The sequence below is a fragment of the Camelina sativa genome, chromosome 4 (genome assembly GCF_000633955.1).
Source record: "Camelina sativa cultivar DH55 chromosome 4, Cs, whole genome shotgun sequence".
NCBI classification, from domain to species: domain Eukaryota; kingdom Viridiplantae; phylum Streptophyta; class Magnoliopsida; order Brassicales; family Brassicaceae; genus Camelina; species Camelina sativa.
In genome coordinates, this window is record NC_025688.1 from 14,653,756 (window position 1) to 14,672,767 (window position 19,012).

The 19,012-nt window shown below is 35.6% G+C and overlaps 2 protein-coding genes across 2 annotated transcripts; one reads left to right on the forward strand and one right to left on the reverse strand.

Moving 5' to 3' along the window:
* LOC104780561 (glycine-rich protein 3 short isoform-like) lies at positions 276-1,283 on the forward strand. Its single transcript, XM_010505059.2, has 2 exons — positions 276-417; positions 881-1,283. Exons 1-2 carry the CDS (start codon positions 330-332, stop codon positions 1,063-1,065), a joined length of 273 nt encoding a protein of 90 aa, XP_010503361.1. The 5' UTR covers positions 276-329; the 3' UTR covers positions 1,066-1,283.
* Positions 10,956-12,581, reverse strand: LOC104780562. The gene is made up of 5 exons (XM_010505061.1): positions 12,269-12,581; positions 11,862-11,944; positions 11,498-11,778; positions 11,331-11,424; positions 10,956-11,257 (listed from the first exon to the last, which is right to left on the reverse strand). The coding sequence occupies exons 1-5, from the start codon at positions 12,548-12,550 to the stop codon at positions 11,068-11,070; spliced, it is 930 nt and encodes a 309-aa protein (XP_010503363.1). The 5' UTR covers positions 12,551-12,581; the 3' UTR covers positions 10,956-11,067.

Consider the following 19,012-nt stretch of genomic DNA (forward strand, 5'->3'; position numbering starts at 1 on the left):
TAAATATCTGTCGATCTAAGATTGGAAAGAAGATGGACCCTTCACAAGTAGCAATAGTGAACGAGTTTTCTGTCCAAATAAAAATTCTTGTATAGATATGTGTGGTTGCCATTGGAGTTATTACATTATCCAACCATAAGAGGACGCGAGTCACACCCGACGCAGTTAACGCATACACACTTAGACTTTTCTACTTTGTTTTAATTGTGCTTAGGTATCCGACTGTTCTCATTCCTTCCTCATTTTGTATAAATAGAGGCCATATATGCAGTTTGACATTTTATCTATCACTTGTCTTTCCATAACAAGAGAGTTAGAAGTTCAAATATATGGCTTCCAAGTCTTTTGTTCTGTTGGGTCTCTTTGCAGTGCTTCTTGTCATCTCAGATGTGGCCGGGGCATCTGCTAGCAAACCCGGTACGTAGATAATTTAATGTATTACAGTCTATTTCTTACTTTAATTTCGAGGCGGTTTAATAAGGGAAACATATGTTCGTTAGGCGGCTAATTGGACCCGAGCTAACATAACATTTGATTATTCATGTTAAGATTTTGTCAGTTTTTAAGTCCGGACTGTTTTGGCTTGACAACGGTTAATATAATTATTTGGTGTTACTATAGTCCAAATCCTGAATACGACTTTTAGTGCTCACTATATTTACCAGACCATCTCAAAATACCTATATGTTTAGTGGAAACTATATCTTGAGCGTATTATATTTAACTATCTAAATTGTTTAAAAATAACTATAGATTCAAATTTATATACATATTTATTTCAAAAATATCTTTAAGCGAAAAGCTATTTTAACCGTGGAGAGGAATGCACAATATGCACGTGCTAAACAATATCTTTGAAATAATGTATTGTTTTGGACAGGCCCGGTGAAGAGTGAGGAAACTGTGCAACCTGATCATCAAGATGGTGGAGGTTATCACATCTCCGGAGGAGGAGGAGGAGGAGGTGGATACTGCCACTACGGCTGCTGCTATAAGGGTTTCCGTAGCTGCTCAAGGTGTTGCTCGTATGCCGGAGAAGCTGTTCAGACTCAGCCCGGTCACTGAAATAATATAATCTATTCAACACTACGCAAGATTTGCATTATGTGTGTATCACTTTTAAGTAAACCATGGTGCGTTTGTAATGAAGTGTACTTCAGTTTACAAAAGAGGCAAAATTGATTAAGAAGAAAAGTATTTGGGAATATAGTTTGATAATGTAATGTTTATGTGAGTTGTAATCTGTGTTGTTTGCATAATAAAGTTGTTTGTAGTTTATGTTATTCTCTTTTGGTTTTGTATAAAATAGCCACCTGACAAGTTCTAAACAAACTGAAATGCGCTTTTCGCATATTAGCTACATAAAAATTAATACTATGACAAAAGTGCATTTGGTCTAAGACCATTTCCATTAGACATAGTAAGAGAATGTCTTAATATATAATTAAAAATATATATTAATTTCCACAGCTCCCAATCATAGTTGTCACGAGCAAACCAAATCCTAAATGAAGCCAGCCTTCAAAACTTCTAGATAAGGCATTTACAGCTTCTCCGCAAACTAACACAAAAACGCAATAACAACAGCGGACTAACTCACAAATCCGACGGTTACACGAGCATCTATGGGCAATTAGAGAAACCACCTCTGCTCACCATTCCTATTGCAAACAAGAGGAACCATCTCCCACGAGTAAGTGATGCCACATAGACCAAAGTGCCGCCTCTATTTTTCTCATGAGACTCCATTTGTGTATAACATGGACCTCCAAAAACTGTTTCACGAAATGAAAAACACCAACATCGAAATACCGAACTGAGAAAATGGAACCTAATGAAGAGCCACAAACTAGCAGCAACGGAAGACGAAACTGACACCAACGTCCTCCCACAAGATAGTTTGGCATCTCAGAATATGTGTTTTTTTCTTTCGATTGGGTTAATATTTTTCTCCGTTGCTGTTTTTATTGCCTGTTTATTCAGTAGATTTTTTTGTTTTCTCTGCTACTTGTGTTCATTGTAATTTCTGTTAAAACTCAAAAATGGTATAAATACACAATGATACCAAAATAAAAGAAAGTATATATGAATATTGTAAGACAATTTTTTTTTGGTAAATGTGAGACATCATGTCTATAAAAGCATCATTATCGGTTACCCACTAAAATGTCTTTAAAACCAAAAAAAAAATATTTTAATTTTAAAATAATATTCTAATTTTTTAATACAGTTGAGCCATTAATAGAAAGACCCATGTTGATTTTTTCTCATCCCGTGTCTCCAAATGCTTTGTAGAAGAAGACCTAAGTCTTTTCTCTTTCCTACTTTTTCTTTGTTTATTAATTTTTTTGTGGTTCAGATATTGATACAGACACTTCCGGTAGAAATGCCTTCATGTCTTTATGAAAACATTTTTATTGAATGTGTTACTCATAATATAAAATTAGTATCTTTATAATTAAATTTATGTTTAGACACTTGCAAAGGTTATGCAATGGAGATGTCTAAAGTAGATGCGACTGTTCTCGTTTACGATCTGGTTAGGATTAAACGACCAAATCCCAACTGAAATTATTAAAACTGAAAGAATTGACGCCGAATGGAACCGATCCGAAACCATCCTAAATACCAATTACAAAACCAGAGCTAGGCTACACTCTAATTTAATATTTTCATGTCAGACTAACAAAAGCCACATATTCACGGTCATTTAACAAGTCAGTCTTCTAAAGCCTTGACCGGAAGAGCAAATGAAAGAGTTTTTTTATATTTTTATTACAAGAGAGACTACACGAAAACATTTGTTAAGATAGCAAGGGAGCATTTGAGTGAGGTAATATCACCTTCTTTTGACTTAGATTGAGGCTCTTCAGTTATCATCTATCAAATTCTCATGCCGTTTTCCTCCCTCTATTTCAATGTAGATTAAGAAAACTCAACAAGTCTGCACCTCCTTATATAGAGAACACCTTGACCAAAACCTAAACACATTAAGAATATATCTAGATAACTCCTAGACATATATTTATATCTCTAGATAACTCCTAAAGATATTATTAGTCCTTATCTCTTTACTAAACCATAATTTGGTTGGCTTATGACTCAAGCCATGTCAAGCTTATCCAACATTCACTTCCTTAAACTTGAAATTGATCTTAGACAAATCATGAACTCTAACCAGGTCCCTCATCTCCATGAACTTGATCCTACCGAGAGCCTTAGTGAGTATGTCCACCTTTTGCTCACTTCCTGGAACATGTTCCAATTCTATAAAGCCACTTTCCACACACTCTCTTATGAAGTGGTACCTAGTGTGAACATGCTTACTCCTTTCATGAAACACAGGGTTTTTAGTGAGAGCGATGGCTGATCTATTGTCGACTTTAATGACAACCTTCTCACATTGCGACCCCATGATTTCTCCAAGCAACTCTTGGAGCCAAATGGCTTGTCGTGCAGCTTCGGTACCCGCCATGAACTCCACTTCACAAGAGGATAAGGCAACAATTTCCTGTTTTTTTGAACACCAAGATATCGGACTTTTTCCAAGATAGAACACATGTCCTATTGTGCTCTTACCATCGTCATGATCAACATTGTAGCTGCTATCACTATAGCCTATAAGTCTTGGAACTCTAGGGGCTGATCGCTCAAACACCAAACCATAAGTAGTTGTTCCTTTTAGATACCTTAAGCATTGCTTCATCGCAGCTCCGTGAGATATCTTTGGATCCTGCATGTAACGACTCAAAACTCCTACACAACAGGATAAGTCAGGTCTTGTATGCAACAAATAACGAAGACAACCAATGTTCTTCTTGTAACTTGTAGCATCAATACTTATTTCTCTTTCTGATTTAGCCAATTTCATACCAGACTCCATTGGTATGTGAGCTAAGTTGCAATCTTTCATCCCTGCATCTTCAAGTATCCTCAGAGCATACCGTCTCTGATTGAGCATTATTCCTTCACCATACTGACAAATTTCAATGCTGAGGTAGTAACTCAACCTTCCTAAGTCACTCATCTCAAAACTCGATGACATTCCCTTCTTGGACTCACTTATGATCTTCACATTCGTCCCAGTAACGAACAAATCGTCCACATAAACTGCGACAACTAATAAATCATTACTCACCATCTTATGATAGACCGAAGGCTCCTTAGAACATTTTTCAAATTTGAGGTCCTTGAGAATTTGGTTTAACTTATTGTTCCAAGCTCTAGGTGCTTGCCTCAAACCGTATAATGCTTTATTGAGCCTATAAACCATGTCATCACGCCCCTTTTCTTCAAATCCCTCTGGTTGTGTGACATAGACTGTTTCCTTTAGTTCGCCATGGAGGAAAACTGTTTTGACATCCAAATGATGGATCTCCCATCCGTTAGTTGCAGCAAGGTTAATAAGCATTTGAATTGTCTCAAGTCTTGCCACAGGTGCAAACACCTCATCAAAGTCTATCCCATGTTGTTGTACATAACCTTTCGCGACGAGTCTAGCCTTATGCTTGTTGATACTTCCATCGGAATTACGCTTAAGTTTAAATACCCACTTCAAACCAATCGGTTTTGCTCCAACCGGGAGATCTACAAGGTTCCATGTGTGATTCTTGATTATCGAACTTATCTCATCCTCGCATGCTGAAACCCAATGCTTTGACTCCTTAGCTTCACTAATATTTCTTGGTTCATCATTTAAACACATAAATAATCTTTCTCCTTCCTCTTTCGAAATCATAACCTAGTCTTCAAGATATTTAGGTATGAGCGATTCTCTTGATGATCTTCGCACAATAGGAGCTTCTAAAACTTCTGTTTCCTGCTCATGTAAGATTTTGGAACCGCTTCTTTCAGAGGTCTCGAAATCCTGCTCTGTTTCTACATGCTCTGTCTCGTCATTCTCTGTTTCAGTCTACTCTGTTTCTTCATTACAATACGATGACCGAATGCCATGGTTGCCATATTCTCCGAAAGTGATATTGAAACCTTCATCAGGTCTCTGCTCAGTGTTACTGCTCCAGTTCCATCCCTTTGTTTCGTCAAATACTACATCACGACTCACTATTATTTTCCGGTTTTGAGGATCTAATAGTCGATACGCCTTTGAGCCTGGTTCTATACCTAAATGAATAAGCATACATGACCTGTCATCAAGTTTCTTCAAATGTGGCCTTTCAACTTTTGCATATCCAATGCATCCGAACACTCGCAGATGGTCAATGTTGGGCTTCTTAAGTCGTAAGGCTTCATAAGGTGGTTTGTCCTTGACAGCTCTCGTAGGGATCCGGTTCAAAAGATAAGTGCAGTGTCTTATAGCTTCACCCCATAGATAGTTAGGCACACACATATGTTTCATAGTGCTTCTTGCCATCTCCATCATTGTTCTATTTATCCTCTCCACCACTCCATTTTTGCTGTGGAGTATAAGGAGCAGTAAGGTGTCTCTGGATTCCAGAGTTTTCACACAAATTGTTAAACTCTTGTGACACAAACTCGCCATCTCTATCCGTTCAAAAAACTTGTATCTCTCACCTGTCTCTTGCTCCACAGTGGTCTTGAACTTCTTGAATTTGAGGAGAGCATCACTCTTTTCTTTTAACAGGATGGTCCACATGTACCGAGAATGGTCATCAATAAGAACAAACACATACCTATTTTCTGCTGGTGTGCTTGGTGTTATAGGTCCGCAGAGATCTCCATGGATGAGCTCAAGTCTCTTAGACGCACGATACATGGTAGCTTTAGGGAACACATGTCGTGTTTGTTTGCCAAGTAAACATGATCGACAAATCTCTTTTTCCATTATTAAGTTACTTTATATTTCCATCATCATTGTTTGTCTCGTATTTACTCGGTATGCACTTGTCTTCATTCAAATACACTACTTCATGCATCAAAAGTTCATTTGCGTCTTGTGTGTCTTTGTTGTCTTCTTGTACTTCTTGAAGCTTAAACAAGAGATCTGGGCAGTTAGAGGCATAATGTCTAACCTTATCGCATCGATAACAAGTGATTCTCGACAAATATTTTGTCTCATTGAACCGTCCACGGCCTCTTCCCCTAGAAAAGAATCTTCCGCCACGTCCTCTGCCTCTGAAGTCACCTGAAAATTCTTGGTTGTTTGTCATCCTTGACGCAACATCCATGTTTGTATATAGTAGCTTACTTTGATCCTCTCTTATCTCTTCTTCTTCCTCCTTGATTTGTTCCTTGTAGGCTTTTAAACATCCAATGATGTCTTCAAAGCTTGTTGTATTGAGGTCCAATACCTGTTCAAGGGAAGCTACAATTTGTATGTACTTCTTCTGTGGAAGACACTTCCAAAATTTCTTGACCATCTTCGACTCCTCAAGAGTTATTCCCAAAGCTGCAGATTTTAAGGATATCGCTGATAACTTGCCAACGAAATCATCAATAGACTTAGTATCTTTCATCTTGAGGCGGTCAAACTCGGCCATTAGTGTTTGAAGTCTTGCCTCTCTAACCCATTCTGCACCCTTGCACTGATCGCTTCCCATACCTTTTTCGTTGTCTCTAACTCGCCTACTTGCAGAACAAGCGCTTCAGGTATGGATTGAAACAGCAAGGCTGTTGCCATGTTATTCTTCTCGCCATCTATTATACCTTCTTCTATGATGTCCCATACTTTGTGTACTTTAAGACAGATCCTCATCTTCATGGACAAAACTGTATAGTTTTTTGAAGTAAGCATCAGACATTGAATAGATGAGGGTCCTCCTCCTTCTTTAGGTTTTTCCGTCACTGATATGAGATCACCCATGATTTAGCAAACAAAGCTCTGATACCAATTCTAGAATTCAAACGTAGATTGAGAAAACTCAAGTAAAGAATATCTCTCTTTATTGCTTTAGAAAACTGACTCAAAAACTAAAGCTCTTAAGCTCTTAACCTCTCTTAAGTTATGCAACAAGTCTGCACCTCCTCATATAGAGAACACCTTGACCAAAACCTAAACACATTAGGAATATATCTAGATAACTCCTAGACATATATTTATATTTCTAGATAACTCCTAAAGATATTATTAGTCCTTATCTCTTTATTAAACCATAACTTGGTTGGCTTATGACTCAAGCCATGTCAAGCTTATCCAACATATGAAATGTAATAAGAAATAGAAGAATGAAGTTATCCTTTTGAGCCTCTCTTCTCTTGTTGTTTACTAGGTTATTAGCTCTAGCATTCAATTTGAGGGGAACTTTACCCTAGACAGCTACACCAAGTCGGCATTGCCAGAAAGAGTACTGGACATTGCAGAAAAATCGATTCTTCACATTGGTTTCAGAGTCGGTTTTCGTATTGCTGAATGCTTGACATTGTTTTTCGAGGTGAGACTTAGGTGTTGTGCAGATTCTCCAACGAACCGGTTGGTAGTGAATGAAGCCGCAAAGGAGTTGATCTCAATCAGAGAGAGGTTGTTCTTTAAAAGCTACAAGAACTGCCAGACGTTGAAGTGTTTATGGTTCTGTCTACAAACTTTGCAAACCACTTCGAAGGCTATATAGTATTTTCCTTCATAATTCGCGGTCTTTTTCTATATAAATATATTATGCTTGCAGAATAGCCTCTATATATTAATAGGGAAGCACTTTGAGAAAAATGATGAGGTGTCATCGCTGGAGAGCTCTAGACACTTTTTAGCAATTTACCCCTATTTGGTAATACTATTGATGTGTGTGGTTTTTCACTGAAAATCTTTTACCTTAAAAAGACCACACAACGCTGAAAGTGCACAGCTAATCGGTAGTAGTATTTAAGGATCGATCCCACAGAGAGAGAGTTGTTGTTTAGAGAATCTGTAGGAAGAGATGTAAGGCTAGGACTTAATAAAATGGGGGTTTTGGTTGTCACGGTCGTAAGTAAGCAAATAAACGTAAATAAAAGCAAATAAAAATAAATAAAACAAGCGTTGGGCATCAAGGGGAATCGCAGGGGATCGATGATCTATCTATCTAGGAAAGTTTAGCATTAGTTTGTTTATCTAAAACTCGGACTACGAAACACGAATGAACCGTTAACTTATAGTTCACAAGCTAACCGTCTAAGATCTCTACACTCCGTTACTCAACTGTCGCAGGCAACAACGCATAGATCAAAGCATTTAAAACAGGTTTGATTCTAATCCATGAAATTCCATAGGTAAGGGGTATGTGCTTCCTATGACTCCTCACACATCTAGGCTAGGTCAAGCACACATGCAAGCTTTTGGCAAAGCATACACACTTTAGATTATAGTTAGTTCATGAGGCTAACTTAAAACATTAAGCAAAGACTTAGAATTAAAGCATAGAATAAACAAAAAATTAAATCTAACAAACCCTAAAAATTGCCACCTAAACTAAGATTATCTCCCCCCCCCCCTTTGATTATCCCTTTAAACCCAACTAGGAAACTACTCTAGCATGTTTAAGGGAATCATCAAAGCAAGGTTTAATAGACTCATAAACATAAAAGAATAAATAGAGAAAAGAGATTTAGATATTACTTCAATGGTTGTCAAACAAAGTTGTAGGATCTTCTCCTTTTGAAACAAAGAACAAAGCAAATAGAATAGAAAAGAGTTTGGTGAACTTCAAGGCTTCAAGAGATGGACGAGAGAGGGCTCTGATCGTGGCTGCTTCTCTTCTGGTCGTGTCTCTTGGCCGCTCCAAAATGTGCACACCCTAAACCCTAGGGTTTAGAAGAGTATTTATAGGGTTTTGTCTAGGTTTAGGGTTTTGTAAGGCTAAAAACGTCTTCTCTTATTAAGTGTATGGCAATGAGCGGCGTAGGAAGCTTCTAGAACGTGGTGAAGGCTTGGGCTGGACCGCCTTGGGGATTGCTGGTCAGGCCTTCAATAAAAGCCCATTGGCTTGATGGTTCTCCTTACGTCGGTTTATAACACGTCTCGGTAAATCGGAAATAACTTTCTGATGAGTGAATGGATTTACTTTATTCCACTTCGAGGAGAAAGATGACTCTCTCAGATTTTCATAGACACCAATTACGTTGAAATTTGAGTTGTAGAAGTTCTTCAAAAGTTGCACGTACTGTAAAGCTCTGAATCTGTCCTGAAACGTATTTTCGTTGTCTTTTGGTCTTTTTTACTATAAAACCTGTAAAACTTTCCTGAAACCTAAAATACTTGATAATAGAAAATAAAGCCTTGAAATCATACTAAACTCTTCCCAATTGCATACTAAAACTATAGATAAAATGGGTAAATTAATGATGTTATCAACTATTTACAGTACATGTCATTATACAGTAAACCTCTATAAATTAATACTCTATAAATTAATAAACACTATAAATTAATAAATTTTGCTAGTCCCAAGTCACAACAGTGTAAAAAATAACAAAATTCGATAAAATAATAAGATAATAATTTTTTTTGAAATCCTCATATAAAATATAGTCCCAATAATATCATAAATTAATAATCATGTAAATTTACATATATATATATATATATGCTGATATAGTAAAGTATGTTTTTCTTAAACCTCATATCTATAAAACAATTGTTATGTTATATCTTCAAAGTATAATGATATAAAATATTCTATAACATTTCATAAAACAGCTAAAACTTTTAAAGCTTTTCAATTTCTAAAATATGCATTGTCATTTACATTTTGATAGTTTCATAAACTATTAAAATACGGTAATTGATATTCTTTTTTTTTTTTTGTCAACCATTGGGCCACAACTGGCCGGCCCATTAGCCAAATTCCTACATTCGTAGGAAGGGGGACTCGATCCCTGGTGTGATGGTGCCTTCTACAAATGGACTTACCTCCTGCCACTGCACTAAGATCATTGATATTCTTATTCATAAATTTTAATACTTATGTCATGTGTATAAATGAATTTGTCTATAATATTTGTAATTCATTGTCAATAATATTTTTAGTTATTTCAAATTCAATTTCAATACCATAAAATTTACAACATCCAAAATTCTAATATTATTTTGCAAAAAATTTCTCAATTCATAATTTTTTAAAAAATTAAAAAATTAAAAATATATTTATAAATTAATAATTATTAATTTACACTGTAAAATAATAATTATTAATTTATGATAAATTAATATCACTATAAATTAATAAATTTTCTTGGTCCCAACATTATTAATTTATAGAGGTTTTACTGTATGTTTAACCAAAAAATAATAATAATAAATATTGTTACATTTTTCTTTTTTTCACCTGTACTATATTTTGTTAATGTGTACTTTTAAAAAAAATTTAAAATGTAACATCTAATTTTATTAGTAAAAATAGTTATTCATCAAATAATATTTTGAATGTTTTAGACCACCTGTTTGGCTAATCCAACAAATGTATTCAGAATATATCATTTCATCAATATAAATCACTTTTCGACGGAAAAAAAAAACTAAAAAAAAGAAATGAATGTAACAAAAAAATCAGCAAATTAAAATAAAAATTTGAACTTAATAGTACTCATATCTTTACATTTTATGTAAATGCATATTACACTTCTGAAAATTTCCAAAATTTTAAAAATATCATTTTTATTATTTAATCATTTCTCTTGTTTCAATAAATTGAACAAAAGACATGTTGCCATAAATAATAATATTATATCAATATTTTTTCGACTATGTTAAAACTTTTTCACGTTCAAAAATTTCACGGGTAAGATGTATTTTAACACCAAATAAACGAAAATTTGAATTAAAAAATACTTTAATTATAGATTACGTTTGACAAAAACATATAATATTAATTCAATAATTATAATTTTACTCCTGATAATTTTATTTAAATTGATTTATTCTATACATTAATGCGGGTTGTTACCTAGTTGCTTGTGTTATTTGCAAACAATGGATTTTTATACAGTATCGTTCCCAGTTTTATTTGGATTTTCTCAGGTTTCGTAATTGAAAGTTCTGATTCTTTCGTAATGCGTTTCTTTTGCCATTGTGATGTCTAATATTATGAGGCTGATGTAACTTCAACATGCATTACAAACTTCCGTGTTTTTTAAAGGACAATGTGTTGGTGATTGCATTAAAGCAAACGTAACTCAATTCTAGTTGTTCTTCACAATAACTGTCTTTATGAACTCCATCACTGCTGAAACTAATTGACTTTGATTCTCGGTATAACAATGATTAGCTCCTTCCACAATCTCCAGCTTGTGGTTCGGTATGATCTTCGCAAACTCCTTCGCATCTTCCACGGGTATTACCTCGTCACCAGAACCATGAACCGTCAAGACCCTGCCATTACAATATCAATCATGGCTTGTTTATATATATCTCAATAAACAATAGAGAACTCCGCAAATGTCACCTGCATTCTTTGTCAATCTTGAGGCAAGCTTCATGCATATTAGTGTTTAACTTTTCAGTTAAGCTCTCCTCAGTAACACGGTACCCGGATTTTCCTGTAAAATATCAGCACGTTGATAGAGAGACACTGGAGACAATGCAAGAAAACTAAAGGGCGATTAACAATACCATCTCCAACATCAATGAAACCTTGTTGCTTAATCCGTTCCAAAAAATCTTCCCCAAGACGCTCTTTGATGCCTTTTTTCAGATCATAACGTCCCGAGAGATTGATAACATTGCGGATATCGTGATACTTGGAGGCATAGAGAAGGACCACATCACCTCCTTTACTATGCCCGAGAATGATAGGAACCACACGGTTCATTTTAGAGAAGTACTGGATAACAGAACGTAGATCATCAGCTTCATGGCTATAGTTACCATAGTAGAAACTGCCTTCACTCTCTCTGCAACAATGTTAAAACCCAAAAATGAAATCAAAAGCCATTTTCTTTAGTTCAATGATAACACAAGAAAAGAGTAAACATACCCATTCCCAGAGAAATCAAAACGAAAAGCGCTGATCCCTTCTTTCTCTATAGCAGCAGCCACATTGTTCATAATTTGGTTATTCTGCAGAGAGTTTCACAGGCCAAAGACTAGTTATTTCATATGTAACTCCTAACCATGTTGTATAGATCATCTTCTACATGTTAGTATTAACCAAGACAGCGTTGCTTAAGGATTCTACAACCATTCAAGATGCAAAACATTCAAGTTAGGTTGAACTAAAGGCAAAACCTTTAATCTCAGATCTCAGCCACTAGGAGAAGAGAGAAAACAGAGTAAAAAAAAAAAAGGTTGCAGCTTTACGTAGGTGAATCACTGATTACGATTCCAGATTGATAATTGGATTAAGGGTAAGTGAGAAGAAAGCGTAAATCAAAAGAAACTAACCTTGTTAGATCGAAAGCCATGGCACAAGACGACAATTTCTGTAGAACCAGTCTCGTGAAGCAGACCAACAAGCTTCTCGTTGTGGCTGTTCGGAATCACAATCCTCTGCTCTTGAATCCCCTGAGAGGGATCCATTCTCAAGCTTTTTTTTGCTCCCTTGCAGAAGATTTGATTGTTCTTGATGGGAAGGCGAAGGTTGAAGAAGGGTAAAGTGAGAAAAGGGGACGTTTTGGAAATTAGAGAATCTTTAGGTGCGAAGTTGAAGTTATGTGAAAAGCTCATTGTTTCATATCCAATCCATGAAGTGAGGATGGATGAGTCTTTTTTTTTTTAGTGAGAAAGGGTAGTTGGATCACAGATGAACTAGTAGCCGTTTTTCAACTTTCGTTGAGCATAACTTGCCGTTTTAATATCCACAAAACACTACACAGTTCATCATTCAAAACTCCAAAAGTCACCTCCTACGAAGTCTATTTTCCCAACTTTTTAAAATTAACCATATTATTATTATAATTTAGTAGGAGATATCTCGTGCTATAAAACACGGATCCACATTTTTCTCCAAAATTTATAATATAATAAAAAAAGTTTTGTCATATTTGTTTTAAAAAGTTATTTTGTTTGAGACAATATTTATTTTTAATATTACAATTGTTTGGTAAATCTACATATATCTTTTTAAATACTAATTATTTTACAGTATTATAGTATTTTAATTTGTTTGATGTATATTACTATTTTATACTGTTTTTTTGTTTGTTGTATTTGCATCATTATTTTGTGAAACATTATAAAATATTAATTATTCTATTCTAATTGTGAGAAAATAAAATTTATTAATTTATCATATGTATTATATGATAATTCAAAACAATTTGTAAATAAAATAAAAGAAAGATGATAGGAAAATCATAATTTAAAATCTTAACAAAATATTTCAAATATAGTTATTAAAATAATAATTTGGATAATTAGATATAAAATCTTACTTTTAAAAAATTCTGAATGGTTTACAATTTTTTTAATTAATTAGGAATTTTTGTCCATAATTAATTAGAGAGAGAGAATGTTTTTTTTTTGAAAATAATAATTATTTAAAAAAATTATTAGTCTAATATTAAAATTATATTTTACCCTTGAAAAAATAAACATTTGCCTCAATACCAATGACATGATAATGTAAATTTTTACACTTTATAAAGTTAGTTTCATATTTGTACTTCTCAATTAATATAGTAGGATGCACTATGTTTATTATGTGAGTCTGCTAGATTTTAATTTGAATTTAAAAGTTTGCACAAAGACTCTCAAACATCTAAAATTTTAAACATAACAACGATAGCCAAAGTTTCTATGGAAGATAATTTTGAGATGAACATGTCTGTCTTACAAAACAACCAATTAAGTAATTAACTATATGTCCTATTTCTATGCCCTTTTGCTGAATCTATATGGCTTTTATCTGGTTTACCGACTACTCTTTGTTTTAACAATTATTCAAACTCTGAATTATTCATTGAAGCTCTGTTTGAATATTGTAATGATAATGACAATTCACGGACGGATGTATATCAGCATTTCTCATTACTTTGGCACATTTGGAAAAGCAGAAATGGTTTCATTTTTGAAGGTCTACTTTGGCACATTTGGAAAAGCAGAAATGGTTTCATTTTTGAAGGTCTACAAGAAAGTCCTAGACAAATTGTTCTTCGAGCACGTGCAGATATCCGAGATTGGAATCGTGCACTTAAGGCAACCACGTTGTCAAACACTGCAAGGCGAGAAAAACAAAAGAAAACATGGAAACGACCTAAACCTCCTTACACGAAATGCAACTATGATGCGGCTTTTGATCAACTCACAAATCAGGCAAAAGGAGGATGGATTCTTCGAAATCATAATGGTATCTCTCAAGGTTGGGGAGCCTCAATCCTAAAACATGCTTCTTCCCCTCTTGACGCGGAAGCTAAAGCTTTGCTGGTAGCTCTTCAACAAACCTTGATAAGAGGAGTGACCAATGTCGTTTTTGAAGGAGATAATGAGATTTTATCCAAAATTCTTAATGATCAATCCACTGACATGGCTATTTGTAGTATCATTCAAGATATAAAACACTGGTCTTCGTACTTTAAATCTTGCCAATTTACATTTGCTCCAAGAGATTGTAATTATATTGCTGATAGTTTAGCTAAGTTTGGATGTACTTCTAATATTTTCTATTCTAGTTGTTTTACACCTACTTCTTGGCTATCAAAACAATTATGTAATGATTACTTCGAAACAAGATAGGAGTGCTTTAATCTAAATAAATTATGAGTAATACGAAGACAATTTTTTTTTTAAAGAATAATATGAACTCTTTTTTTTTCTTGTTTACATGCTATAGAAATCCTCTCACAAAGAAAGTTTCTATTCCTGGATCATCCTTGGTCAAGGAGATTCCATAGTCGTTTATAAGTTTATCTTGGGGACACTATGTACATAGGGTTATGATATAGCTAAATGATGGGAGGTGGCAAGTGTGACACGTGAGGAGAGTGAGGAGAAGAATCAAGTTGCAGACACGTGCGAGAGGTCGTTGCAGAAAAGTTTGTTACATTTTACTCTTTTATTGAGTATAAGAGCAAGTGTTAGCTCTTATCCTCGTTATGCAGAAAATAATATCTTGTTGTAAATGTTCTAGAAGTTTCTCTTCCTCATTGTTTAGCTGGAGCTTCTCTGTGAAGTTTCTTGCTGGTGAGAAGTGTTATCGCGTTTTATGAACGTTGTAACAGTTGTTTGATATCATTTCGTAAAACTTGAGTTTTCGATATTAAAGGTATTAGAGCTAAACGAACCTCGGCGAAGATGGCGGAAACAAGATCGCAAACGTTTTTGAAGGATACGGTGGCGCGTGAAACGAGTGCGGTGGTTCGAGAAACAAAGGAAGCACTCGGATCAAAGATCGATCAGGTGCTGAATTGTACCCAAGCTTTGGAGATAACAGTAGTGGAACAAAATAAGAAACTCGATCAACACATTGCTGATATTTTTGAAGCGATCAAGTTGATTTCGTCGAATCAAGCTTCATCGAGTGGGAATCCAACTCAGATTCAAGATCGTAACTCTTTGGTAGTATCAGTGACACCGGAAATGATGAATATGGGGATGGAAGCTAATCACGGTATCAGATCTTATCCACATCCACATCCTTATTACTCTGGGTTGACAAGAATCGGAAAAGTAGATTTCCCTAGGTTTGATGGTAGTGCGATGATGGAATGGTTGTTTAAGGTTAAAGAGTTCTTTAGTCTTGATCATACTCCTCAAGATATGAAGGTTAAGATGGCATCAATTCATTTCGATGGTCATGCAGCTATGTGGCACCAAGGATTGATGCAACCACCATGTGATTTGAATATGTTGTATGATTGGAACGTTTATAAGCTCATGTTGAAAGAAAGGTTTGAGGACGTATGCGATGATCCAATTGCAGAGTTGAAGAATTTACAAGAGACAGATGGTATTATTGATTACCATCAGAAGTTTGAGGCAATCAAGACTAGGGTGACACTTTCTGAAGAATATTTGGTCAGTGCTTACTTGGCTGGGTTGAGATTGGAAACACAGATGCATGTGAGGATGTTCCAACCTCAGACTATGAGGCACTGTTTACTCTTGGGAAGGTTTTATGAGAAGGCACACCCACCTAAAGCAGTTTCTAATGGATGGAGTGGTAGTAAGCAGCTGGTAAGTGCAAGTGGTAGCAAGAACTTTACTCCAGAGAGAATCCTTTTGTGAAGTCATCTACATTAAATGAGATAAGTACTTATGATCCTAGAAAGGCTCCGAGAAAATTCTTATCTCAAGAAGAAATGAGTGATAGGAGAGCTAAGGGGTTGTGTTATTTTTGTGATGAAAAATATACCCCTGAGCATTATCTAAAACATAAGAAGACTCAGCTGTTTATGATTTAAGCAAATGATGATACAGAAGAGTTTGTGGATTGTGAAGAAGAACATGATGAGATTGCAGATGAAAAATGCAAAGCTCTAGTATCGGTAAGTGCAGTCTCTGGAGTAGCAGATGACACTACTATGAAAGTAAGGGGATTACATGCTAAGAAGGGGATATTCATTCTTTTGGATACTGGATCAACTCACAATTTTATTGATTATAGAACAGCTGAACGGTTGGGTTTGAAGAAAGAATCTGCAGATGTTTCTAGAGTGACAGTGGCAGATGGAAGTAAATTGGGTGTGACTGGTGTGGTAGAGAAGTTTTAATGGGAGTTACAGGACACTCCATTTCAATCAGGTTTTTTTTTTTATTCCACTAGGAGGTTGTGATGTTGTTCTTGGGGTTCAATGGTTAAAACTGTTGGAAGATATAACCTGGAATTGGATAAGTTGGAGATGGGTTTTTTTCTGGAATAATAAAAAATATTGCTACACGGTTTGAAACCAAGGTCCGTACGACAGGTTAAAGCAGCTAAGATGAACAAGATACAAGAAGATGAGGTGCAAATATCTATGATTTCTGCTCATAGAGTGGAACAGGAGTCGAACGTATCTTTATATGCAGTGGAAAAGAAAAATACAGAGGAGGAGGAGAACTCTGCAATTGTTCAGCTTAAAGAACAGTTCAAGGATATATTTGCAGTACCAACGTCTTTACCTCCGTTTAGGAAGAATCACAATCATCAGATTCCATTACGTGAAGGTTCGGACCCGATCAATCAAAGACCATATAGATATGTTGTATATCAGAACACCGAAATCGATAAAATGGTGGAGGAGATGCTATCAAGTGGTACTATTCAAGCCAGTTCGAGTCCTTATGCTTCCCCTGTGGTATTGGTTAAAAAACAAAGATGGGACTTGGAGATTATGTGTGGATTATAGAGGGCTGAATGGATTAACTATTAAGGATAGATTCCCTATTCCCCTGATCGAAGATCTACTAGATGAACTCGGAGGTTCCAAAGTCTTTTCCAAGATAGATTTGCAAGCAGGTTATCACCAAGTAAGGATGGATCCTGATGACATTCATAAGACTGCATTTAAGACTCATAGTGGCCATTTTGAATATTCGGTAATGCCATTTGGTCTTACGAATGCTCCTGCAACATTCTAAGGCTTAATGAATTCAGTGTTTAAGGAGTAGTTGAGGAAGTTTGTGTTGATATTTTTTGATGATATACTGATTTACAGTTTGGAGAGGGAGGATCACTTGCACCATCTTCAATTGGTATTTCAGTAGATGAGAGAACACCAATTATACGCAAAGGAGAGTAAGTGTGCTTTTGTTACTTCAAAAGTTGAGTATCTTGGACATTACATTGAAGCTAGAAGAGTCTCTACTGATCCTAATAAGATCAAAGCAGTAGAAGAATGGCCTGTTCCTACGAATTTAAAACAATTGAGGGGATTTCTAGGTCTAGCAGGATATTATAGAAGGTTTGTGAAGAATTTTGGAACTATAGAAAGACCACTTACGGTATTGACGAAGAAAGATTCATTTTTGTGTACTGATGAAGCTTATATCCTTCAACACTTTGAAATCGGCTTTGTGCAGCGCTCTGGTTTTAGCACTACCTTTGTTCGACAAACCGTTCCTGGTGGAGAATGACGCTTGTACTCATGGGATTGGGGCAGTATTAATGCAGGATGGTCATCCATGAGCCTACATAAGTCGTCATTTAAAAGGGAAGCAACTGCACTTGTCTATATACGAAAAGGAGTTATTGGTTGTGGTGTTTGCAGTTCAGAAATGGCGTTACTACTTGCTACCTAACCATTTCATCATTAAAACAGACCAGCGTAGCCTTAAATATTTACTGGAGCAGCGTTTGAACATTCCTATACAACAGTAGTGGTTGCCAAAGTTGTTGGAATTCGATTATGAGATACAGTATAAACAAGGTAATGACAATATTGCAACTGATGCTTTGTCTAGAGTGGATGGAGCAGAAGTTTTACATATGGCTATGTCAGTTTTGGAGTGTGATATATTGAAGGATATCCAAAGTTATTATGCAACTGATAATGAGTTGAAAGGGATAATTACTGCATTGGAGAAGGATCCTAAGGCTAAGAAACACTACTCTTGGGTTCAATCAATATTACGAAGAAAGAGTAAGATTGTGGTACCACAAGATGTGGAATTGAAGAACTCTATTTTGAAGTGGATGCATTGTTCTGGGAGTGGAGGTCATTCAAGACGTGATGCAACTCGTCAACGAGTTAAAAGCTTATTTTACTGGAAAGGAATGGCTATTGATATACAGACTTACATTCGAAGTTGCAGGGTTTGTCAACAATGCAAATATGACACTGCAGCTTATTCGGGTTTAATTCAACCTCTACCTATTCCTAAGACACTATGGTCTGATATCTCTATGGATTTCATTGATGGCCTTCCTCTTTCAGCTGGTAAATCTGTTATCTTCGTGGTAGTGGATAGGTTGTCTAAAGCAGCTCATTTTATAGCCTTAGCACATCCTTATACTGCTATGACCGTTGCTCAAGCCTTCCTTGATAATGTTTTCAAGCTCCATGGTTGTCCACGTTCTATTGTAAGTGATAGAGACACAGTCTTCTTGAGCACATTCTGAACAAAGTTCTTTGCATTATAAGGTGTGGAGTTAAAACTCTCTAGTGCTTATCATCCTCAAAGTGACGGCCAAATAGAAGTGGTGAATCGATGCTTGGAGACTTACTTAAGGTGTATGAGTAGTGATCGACCCTATTTGTGGAGTCAATG